Genomic DNA, 10,963 nt, shown 5'->3' on the forward strand with positions numbered 1-10,963 from the left:
GTTTTTTACAAAACTTTATTCAGATCCATTTTACAAAAGGTTTGGAATGACTCTGGGACTGGAACCTGTGACTCTGGGACTGGAACCTGTGACTCTGGGACTGGAACCTGTGACTCTGTGACCAGGCTTAGTCAGACACAGGTTCTTTGCTGACGGCGAAGGGTTTGTCGACGGGCAGCGTCCCACAGTCTGAGATCATCACGTCCTTCAGAGGTTTGTCTCGGCCGTCGGTCTTTGTCGCCTCGATCTTCTTCACCACGTCCTGAAACCACAGCGGAGTTACACACGATACTGCTATACTGCTATACTGCTATACTGCTTTACTGCTATACTGCTATACTGCTATACTGCTTTACTGCTATACTGCTTTACTGCTTTACTGCTATACTGCTATACTGCTATACTGCTATACTGCTATACTGCTATACTGCTATACTGCTATACTGCTATACAGCTATACAGCTATACAGCTATACTGCTATACAGCTATACTGCTATACTGCTATACTGCTATACTGCTATACTGCTATACTGCTATACTGCTATACTGCTATACTGCTATACAGCTATACAGCTATACAGCTATACTGCTATACAGCTATACTGCTATACAGCTTTACAGCTATACTGCTATACAGCTATACTGCTATACTGCTATACTGCTATACAGCTATACTGCTATACTGCTATACAGCTATACAGCTATACAGCTTTACAGCTTTACAGCTATACAGCTATACTGCTATACTGCTATACAGCTATACAGCTATACAGCTTTACAGCTATACTGCTATACAGCTTTACTGCTATACTGCTATACAGCTATACAGCTATACTGCTATACAGCTATACAGCTATACAGCTATACAGCTATACAGCTATACAGCTATACAGCTATACTGCTATACAGCTTTACTGCTATACTGCTATACAGCTATACAGCTATACAGCTATACAGCTATACAGCTATACAGCTATACAGCTATACAGCTATACAGCTATACAGCTATACTGCTATACTGCTATACTGCTATACTGCTATACTGCTATACTGCTATACTGCTATACTGCTATACAGCTATACTGCTATACTGCTATACTGCTATACTGCTATACTGCTATACTGCTATACTGCTATACTGCTATACAGCTATACTGCTATACTGCTATACTGCTATACTGCTATACAGCTATACAGCTATACAGCTATACAGCTATACAGCTATACAGCTATACAGCTATACAGCTATACAGCTATACAGCTATACAGCTATACAGCTATACTGCTTTACTGCTTTACTGCTTTACTGCTTTACTGCTTTACTGCTTTACTGCTATACAGCTATACAGCTATACAGCTATACAGCTATACTGCTATACAGCTATACAGCTATACAGCTATACAGCTATACAGCTATACTGCTATACTGCTATACTGCTATACTGCTATACTGCTATACTGCTATACTGCTATACTGCTATACAGCTATACTGCTATACTGCTATACTGCTATACTGCTATACAGCTATACAGCTATACAGCTATACTGCTATACTGCTATACTGCTATACTGCTATACTGCTATACTGCTATACTGCTATACTGCTATACTGCTATACTGCTATACTGCTATACTGCTATACTGCTATACTGCTATACAGCTATACAGCTATACAGCTATACAGCTATACTGCTATACTGCTATACAGCTATACTGCTATACAGCTATACAGCTATACAGCTATACAGCTATACAGCTATACAGCTATACAGCTATACAGCTATACAGCTATACAGCTATACAGCTATACAGCTATACAGCTATACAGCTATACAGCTTTACTGCTATACAGCTATACTGCTATACTGCTATACTGCTATACTGCTATACTGCTATACTGCTATACTGCTATACTGCTATACTGCTATACAGCTATACAGCTATACAGCTATACAGCTATACAGCTATACTGCTATACTGCTATACTGCTATACTGCTATACTGCTATACAGCTATACAGCTATACAGCTATACAGCTATACAGCTATACTGCTATACAGCTATACTGCTATACTGCTATACTGCTATACTGCTATACTGCTATACTGCTATACTGCTATACTGCTATACAGCTATACAGCTATACAGCTATACAGCTATACAGCTATACAGCTATACAGCTATACTGCTATACTGCTATACTGCTATACTGCTATACTGCTATACTGCTATACTGCTATACTGCTATACAGCTATACTGCTATACTGCTATACTGCTATACTGCTATACAGCTATACAGCTATACTGCTATACTGCTATACAGCTATACAGCTATACAGCTATACAGCTATACAGCTATACAGCTATACAGCTATACTGCTATACAGCTATACTGCTATACAGCTATACAGCTATACAGCTATACAGCTATACTGCTATACTGCTATACTGCTATACAGCTATACAGCTATACAGCTATACTGCTATACTGCTATACTGCTATACAGCTATACAGCTATACAGCTATACTGCTATACAGCTATACAGCTATACAGCTATACTGCTATACTGCTATACTGCTATACTGCTATACAGCTATACAGCTATACAGCTATACAGCTATACTGCTATACTGCTATACTGCTATACTGCTATACTGCTATACAGCTATACAGCTATACAGCTATACAGCTATACAGCTATACTGCTATACTGCTATACTGCTATACAGCTATACAGCTATACAGCTATACTGCTATACTGCTATACTGCTATACTGCTATACTGCTATACTGCTATACTGCTATACTGCTATACTGCTATACAGCTATACTGCTATACTGCTATACAGCTATACAGCTATACAGCTATACTGCTATACAGCTATACAGCTATACTGCTATACTGCTATACTGCTATACTGCTATACTGCTATACAGCTATACAGCTATACTGCTATACAGCTATACTGCTATACAGCTATACAGCTATACAGCTATACAGCTATACAGCTATACTGCTATACTGCTATACTGCTATACAGCTATACAGCTATACTGCTATACAGCTATACTGCTATACTGCTATACTGCTATACTGCTATACAGCTATACAGCTATACTGCTATACAGCTATACTGCTATACAGCTATACAGCTATACAGCTATACAGCTATACAGCTATACAGCTATACAGCTATACAGCTATACAGCTATACTGCTATACTGCTATACTGCTATACTGCTATACTGCTATACTGCTATACAGCTATACAGCTATACAGCTATACAGCTATACAGCTATACAGCTATACAGCTATACAGCTATACAGCTATACAGCTATACAGCTATACTGCTATACAGCTATACAGCTATACAGCTATACTGCTATACAGCTATACAGCTATACTGCTATACTGCTATACTGCTATACTGCTATACTGCTATACTGCTATACTGCTATACAGCTATACAGCTATACAGCTATACTGCTATACAGCTATACAGCTATACAGCTATACTGCTATACTGCTATACTGCTATACTGCTATACTGCTATACTGCTATACTCCTATACTCCTATACTCCTATACTCCTATACTCCTATACTCCTATACTCCTATACTCCTATACTCCTATACTCCTATACTCCTATACTGCTATACTGCTATACTGCTATACTGCTATACTGCTATACTCCTATACTCCTATACTCCTATACTCCTATACTCCTATACTCCTATACTCCTATACTCCTATACTCCTATACTCCTATACTCCTATACTCCCATACTCCCATACTCCTATACTCCTATACTCCTATACTCCTATACTCCTATACTCAACAGGTTCACCTTTTTCTGCACGGATAATGAAGTCCCCCGCCCTCAGACCCCCCCGCCCGGGTCAGACCTTGGGAAACACGGGGACATTAACCTATAGAATTCTTAAAAAAACAATGGCTGAAATCATATTTAGAACAAATAATAGCACTCTGGAAAAATAGCTACAACAGTGGTTCGCAAAGTGTGGTGTCTCTTGTGCCCTTTGTCCTTTCAGTGGTCCCCCGTGCCCCCCCCCCCCATCTTAAGGGTGTTTATTTAGAAAGTAATTGCTTAAAAGTGTTTGTAAGAAAAAGGACAGTCAAAATAAACACATGTTACTGAGAAATCCAGCTTTTCCTGTAAAATGATGGAACTATTTCAGATTGAAAAAAGGGGTAAATGTAACACGTCCCCTCTGCTCGGTCCTCGAGCGCCTCCAGGGGGGACGTACCCCAGGTTGAGAAACCCTGCTTTAACGTCTCGTAATGTAGACCAGGGCTTCTCAACCTGGGGGTCGCCAGAACATATAGATAAAATACATATTTTAATATTATGGTGTCGTAGCAAACATGCTGTTTTACCAGGGGGCCATTATTTGTTCTAAATTCAAGTCATTTTTTCTTTGTTTTTTAAGAGTTATAATGTTTAACCTCTTAACTCCCGCCTGAACCGAGAGGATCTTTATCCTCACGTCAGCACATTTGTTTCCATCATTTTTTTGTCAGACCCTCAGACTCTGATCACATGACCCTCAGACTCTCAGACCCTCAGACCCTCAGACCCTCAGACCCTCAGACCCTCAGACCCTCAGACCCTCAGACCCTCAGACCCTCAGACCCTCAGACCCTCAGACTCTGATCACATGACCCTCAGACCCTCAGACCCTCAGACCCTCAGACCCTCAGACCCTCAGACCCTCAGACTCTGATCACATGACCCTCAGACCCTCAGACCCTCAGACCCTCAGACCCTCAGACTCTGATCACATGACCCTCAGACCCTCAGACCCTCAGACCCTCAGACCCTCAGACCCTCAGACCCTCAGACCCTCAGACCCTCAGTCCCTCAGACTCACCCATCCCTCCAGGATCTTCCCGAACACCACGTGCTTCCCGTCTAACCAGGCCGTGGGGACGGTGGTGATGAAGAACTGGGAGCCGTTGGTGTCTTTGCCGGCGTTGGCCATGGAGAGCCAGCCGCCTCCGTAATGCTTCAGCTTAAAGTTCTCATCGGGGAAGCGGTCGCCGTAGATGCTCTTCCCTGGACACAGGAGGCGGGTTAGAAACATCTGCAGGAGCTCCCGTTAGAAACATCTGCAGGAGCTCCTGTTAGAAACACCTGCAGGAGCTCCAACAGAATCAGGAAGTAAGTCGATCTAAACAAACACTTCCAAATGTAGTTGTGTGAAGAGGCCTCATGTGACTGAAGGCGCTGCATCAGTAACAGGGTTCGTACATCCACAGTTATTACTCGCCGCACGTTTTCATCAGCACGACTGTAGTTCAGACCAGAATACTAGAGAAAGATCGATGATTCTGAGACCACGACCAGCCTGATTCTCCTGCATTCTAGTGAAATTCAAAAGGGACCGGGACTGAAAACCAGCCCTGGACTCTGACCGGCCCGGCCCAAATCAGCGTAAATGTGACACTTCCACAAATACATATTTTAACCTCTGACCCCCCGTCTAAACCAAATGCATTCTGTCCTCTTTGGCTGTGTAACACCTCATTTGAAAGCTAAGACCCACAAAACTGACCTTTTTCCTCACGCTGTTGATGTCACTTTGTCACTTTTTTGTCACTTTTTTGTCACTTTTTTGTCACTTTTTTGTCACTTTTTTGTCACTTTTTTGTCACTTTTTTGTTGAATTTTTGTCACATTTTTTGTTGAATTTTTGTCACTTTTTTGTTGAATTTTTGTCACTTTTTGGTTGAATTTTTTGTCACTTTGTCACTTTTTTGTTGAATTTTTGTTGAATTTGTCACTTTTGTCACATTTGTCACTTTTTTGTCACTTTTTTGTCACTTTTTTGTCACTTTTTTGTCACTTTTTTGTTGAATTTTTGTCACTTTTTTGTTGAATTTTTGTCACTTTTTTGTTGAATTTTTGTCACTTTTTTGTTGAATTTGTCACTTTTGTCACTTTTTTGTCACTTTTTTGTTGAATTTGTCACTTTTGTCACTTTTTTGTCACTTTTTTGTTGAATTTTTGTCACTTTTTTGTTGAATTTGTCACTTTTTTGTCACTTTTTTGTTGAATTTGTCACTTTTTCGTCACTTTTTTGTCGAGTTTTTTTGTCCGTGTTTTTCTCATGTTTTCATCCTCTTTTTCTCGCTATTCTGATGCTTTTCTCTTTAGCTTTTAGATTTGGGTAAAGCTCGGTTAAGGCGGGACCGGTGGCCAGTCCGCCCCTGGTGAAAATGGTCCTTAGATTTAGCCACTTTAAAAAGGGACATTTTTTAGTTTTACCTTTGAAACATCTGCAATAATGTCCTCCAGAAGTGCATTATTGTGATTTCAGCTGTTCAGGCCAAACCTCTGCCTGAATCAAAATGTGCCGTGATTCCTCATTTACTTTTCATTTACCCATTATTTTAGGATTCTGAAATAAGTTTCTCAAAATTCCATGACTTTTCCAGGATTTCCAGAACTGTATGAACCCTGAAAACATCTGGACTCCCTGAAACAAACATCTGGACTCACCTCCGGTCCCGTCCCCGCGGGTGAAGTCTCCGCCCTGGATCATGAACTGTTTGATGACGCGATGGAACTTACTGCCTTTGTATCCGAACCCTTTCTGCAAAACAAAGGGCGGGGCTTTCACTCTGAAGGGCGGGGCTTTCGCTCTGAAGGGCGGGGCTTTCGCTCTGAAGGGCGGGGCTTTCGCTCTGAAGGGCGGGGCTTTCGCTCTGAAGGGCGGGGCTTTCGCTCTGAAGGGCGGGGCTTTCGCTCTGAAGGGCGGGGCTTACGCTCTGAAGGGCGGGGCTTACGCTCTGAAGGGCGGGGCTTACGCTCTGAAGGGCGGGGCTTACGCTCTGAAGGGCGGGGCTTACGCTCTGAAGGGCGGGGCTGTCACTCTGAAGGGCGGGGCTGTCACTCTGAAGGGCGGGGCTGTCACTCTGAAGGGCGGGGCTGTCACTCTGAAGGGCGGGGCTTACACTCTGAAGGGCGGGGCTTACACTCTGAAGGGCGGGGCTTACACTCTGAAGGGCGGGGCTTACACTCTGAAGGGCGGGGCTTACACTCTGAAGGGCGGGGCTTTCACTCTGAAGGGCGGGGCTTTCACTCTGAAGGGCGGGGCTTTCACTCTGAAGGGCGGGGCTGTCACTCTGAAGGGCGGGGCTGTCACTCTGAAGGGCGGGGCTTACACTCTGAAGGGCGGGGCTTTCACTCTGAAGGGCGGGGCTTTCACTCTGAAGGGCGGGGCTGTCACTCTGAAGGGCGGGGCTGTCACTCTGAAGGGCGGGGCTTTCACTCTGAAGGGCGGGGCTTTCACTCTGAAGGGCGGGGCTTTCACTCTGAAGGGCGGGGCTTTCACTCTGAAGGGCGGGGCTTTCACTCTGAAGGGCGGGGCTGTCACTCTGAAGGGCGGGGCTGTCACTCTGAAGGGCGGGGCTGTCACTCTGAAGGGCGGGGCTTTCACTCTGAAGGGCGGGGCTTTCACTCTGAAGGGCGGGGCTTTCACTCTGAAGGGCGGGGCTTTCACGGTGATATTATGGGATGTACCTCTCCGGTTGCCAGGGCGATGAAGTTGTCGGCCGTTTTGGGGACGGTTTTCCCGAAGACGCCGATGACGATTCGCCCGATGTCTTCGTCGCCGATTTTCATGTCGAAGTAAACCTGAAGAAGAGGAGCAGGAGACGCGTCAGTGAAGAACCACAGCAGGAGAGGAAGTGTCTCGCCCAAGGACACAACGGCAGAGTGTCTTCAGGAGCTGGGATTAGACCCTCAAACCGTCTGATCATGAGACGACCCATCCTTAAGGTTAACCCCTTAACTCCCACCTGAACAGAGTGCATTTTCTCCAGTTTGGCTTTACCCCAATCCAAAAGCTTCTGGACAAAAGCTGTGAGAATAGCAACACAACAATGATGGAAATGTGACAAAAAAGTGAGGAAAAATTTATGAAAAAGTGGCAAAAATGTCACAAGAAATTGACAAAAAATTGAAGAAAAAATTGAAGAAAAAATGACAAAAAAATTAAAAATTGACGAAAAAAAATACAAAAAAATTACAAAAAAGTGACAAAAATGGATTAAAAATTGATTAAAAAATTACAAAAAAATGGTCGAAAAAATGACAAATGTGATTTAAAAAAATATTCACTAAAAAGTTACAAAACTGAGTTGAATCCCCAACAACAAAATGTGTTGACGTGAGGAAAAAGCTCCTCTCGGTCCAGGCGGGAGTTCAGAGGTTAAGCATTTCTCTGGCCCTGACCTTCATTTGTGTCATGATATCTCACGTTTTCACAGCAGACGATCAGGCACTGACCATCTGAGAACCCAGAGAACCATCTGAGAACCCTGAGAACCATCTGAGAACCCTGCACGACCTTTCGTACCGGCGCCTCAGATATGATGGATCCCAGAGGACCTGAGTCCTGCTTTAGCCTCGTACAAACTCCCCTTAAACTCCGGATCAATTACTTTTATTAAACATCATTATTGACTTTTCAAAAGTTCATCTTTGACTTTTCTCTCCTATGAAATATTAAATCTTTCTGTGAAACTTTTCTCCATTTACTGTAGCAAAGAAAACATCTCCATTAAGGCTTTGCTCACACATTTAGGATCAAAGGTCCAGATTAATAAGAGCAGAAACTGTTCACATTTACCACCAGGTCCCAACAGTCTCATAATGTGCAGAGTCTACGAGAGATACTCGATCCAGAGCGGAATGTTTTGAAAACGTGTGACGTGGCTTAATGGCGAGCTAACAGAGGCTGACGCTGAGCTAACGCAGGCTAGCAGAGGCTAATGCTGAGCTAACAGAGGCTAACGCGGAGCTAACGCAGGCAAACAGAGGCTGACGCCGAGCGAAGAGAGGCTAACGCTGAGCTAACGCAGGCTGACGCTGAGCTAACAGAGGCTAACGCGGAGCGAAGAGAGGCTAACGCGGAGCGAAGAGAGGCTAACGCTGAGCTAACAGAGGCTAACGCGGAGCGAAGAGAGGCTGACGCCGAGCGAAGAGAGGCTAACGCTGAGCTAACGCAGGCTGACGCTGAGCTAACAGAGGCTAACGCGGAGCGAAGAGAGGCTAACGCGGAGCGAAGAGAGGCTAACGCTGAGCTAACAGAGGCTAACGCGGAGCTAACGCAGGCAAACAGAGGCTGACGCCGAGCTAACGCAGGCAAACAGAGGCTGACGCCGAGCTAACAGAGGCTAACGCGGAGCGAAGAGAGGCTAACGCTGAGCTAACAGAGGCTAACGCGGAGCTAACGCAGGCAAACAGAGGCTGACGCTGAGCTAACGCAGGCTAGCAGAGGCTAACAGAGGGCGGATAACAGTAGCTTCCATTAAAATAAAAAGGGGGAATGTAAGTTAGCAGCCTGATAGTGCTTCCGCATATTTCAGACTTGTGTTGGCTTAAAAAAAAAAAATCCGTTAGCACTAGCATCACTGTATTTTCCTATAGCCGTTAGCATTTAGCCTGTTGTCCGTATTTTTCCATAGCCACTAGCATTTATCCCCAAACATCACTGTGGTGTCCAGATGTTTTCCACAGTTAAAGCTCATGAGCGCATCAGAGCTGGTTCATGAAGGTCCAGATGTTTGTGACTTTACACCAGGACGAGCCCGAAGTGTCTCGAGGCTGAAGCTAAATCAGATCCAGTTCGCGGCTCAGATTCACGTCCAGCTAAACCCCCTGTGATGAGACGATCCTTAAACATGTCCCAGCTCGCCATCCTGCACCAAAGGGCCCGGGGTCATTCATCTGGAGCTTCTGCTGCAGGACCATCCTGTACTAAAGGGCCCGGGGTCATTCATCTGGAGCTTCTGCTGAAGGACCATCCTGCACCAAAGGGCCCGGGGGCCATTCATCTGGAGCTGCTGCTGAAGGAGCTTTAGTGGAAAAGGCTCAGAGCTAAAGGCTGGTCCTCCACTGCTTTGGTGGGAAATGGAGCTGGTAGAGCCGAGTCTAAGCACTGATTTTAGGTTCATTCAAAAGCTTTACCTTCACTGATTTTGGAGAATAAAGTCCTTTACCTTCACAGTGGAGCTGATAAAGTCCTTTACCTTCACAGTGGAGCTGATACCCTATAATAAAGTCCTTTACCTTCGCGGTGACTTTGGAGAATAAAGAGCTTTACCTTCTCAGTGGGGCTGATAACCCTAGAATAAAGAGCTTTACCTTCGCGGTGGAGCTGATAAAAGAGCTTTACCTTGGCGGTGACTTTGGGGCCCTTCTTCTTGTCGTCGGCCGTGGAGCCTCCGGGGAAGCCCAGGAACACCAGGGCCCCTCCGAGCAGCGCCAGCGCCAGCAGACACTTCATCCTCCGTCTGAGCAGCAGACTGCAGCCAGGGACTCTGAGCATCCAGCGGGCCACGCACTCACAGCGGCCGGGACGGGCGTCTGAGGCCGGGGAGAGGGAGACGGGGGCCGGAGGGGGGGTTTATGGAGCGTCCGGGAGCTGCAGGGCGGAGCTCCCCCATTCTCAGGACCAGCGGGTTCAGGACCAGCGCCCTCTGCCGCTGGGAAAAGAGCATTACCACTCATTCATTCACTCACTCATACTGTATAAAAGGCTTAACCTCTGACCCCTTCAGTGTCATATATTCGTGTATAATATAATATTTACCACTTACATTAAATACAATAATATATTAGTCTCAAAGTAGCTCGAGTTACAAGTTTAAACGTATGAACCAAACCCCTGAAGTTTATGTATCGTATCTGCAGTGACGTGTAGTTAAAGGGGCTAGATGCAGGTTAGCCATTGTATACTCACTACTGCCCCCTCAGGTCATACGTGTAACTGCAGCTTCTATTTTAAAGGAACAGGCCACCGTTTTTACATACTGAGATATGTTCTTACCTAACCTTAGTGGAGTTAATATATCCCCGTCTGGTCTTTGTCCGTGCGCTCACACATACGCAGCCTCTCCCACATGTCACATAGCTCCAAAAAA

General features: G+C 45.0%; 1 protein-coding gene across 1 annotated transcript; it reads right to left on the minus strand.

The window, feature by feature from the left end:
* Positions 1-25: 25 nt before the first annotated feature.
* ppib (peptidylprolyl isomerase B (cyclophilin B)) lies at positions 26-10,444 on the minus strand. The gene is made up of 6 exons (XM_079583262.1): positions 10,216-10,444; positions 7,557-7,670; positions 6,534-6,627; positions 4,903-5,087; positions 123-262; positions 26-73 (listed from the first exon to the last, which is right to left on the minus strand). Exons 1-5 carry the CDS (start codon positions 10,366-10,368, stop codon positions 128-130), a joined length of 681 nt encoding a protein of 226 aa, XP_079439388.1. The 5' UTR covers positions 10,369-10,444; the 3' UTR covers positions 26-73; positions 123-127.
* Positions 10,445-10,963: the final 519 nt, after the last annotated feature.

Source organism: Gobius niger (genome assembly GCF_951799975.1).
Source record: "Gobius niger genome assembly, contig: SCAFFOLD_41, whole genome shotgun sequence".
NCBI classification, from domain to species: domain Eukaryota; kingdom Metazoa; phylum Chordata; class Actinopteri; order Gobiiformes; family Gobiidae; genus Gobius; species Gobius niger.

What these genes read in the sequence shown, in the direction of transcription:
- ppib (XM_079583262.1), bottom strand. Translation starts at nt 10,368, where the DNA reads ATGCTCAGAGTCCCTGGCTGCAGTCTGCTGCTCAGACGGAGGATGAAG. An exon ending in CCGCGGGGACGGGACCGGAG is followed by an intron (nt 5,088 to 6,533) that starts GTGAGTCCAGAT and finishes TCCTGTGTCCAG; the next exon opens with GGAAGAGCATCTACGGCGAC. An exon ending in GGAAGATCCTGGAGGGATGG is followed by an intron (nt 263 to 4,902) that starts GTGAGTCTGAGG and finishes CTGTGGTTTCAG; the next exon opens with GACGTGGTGAAGAAGATCGA.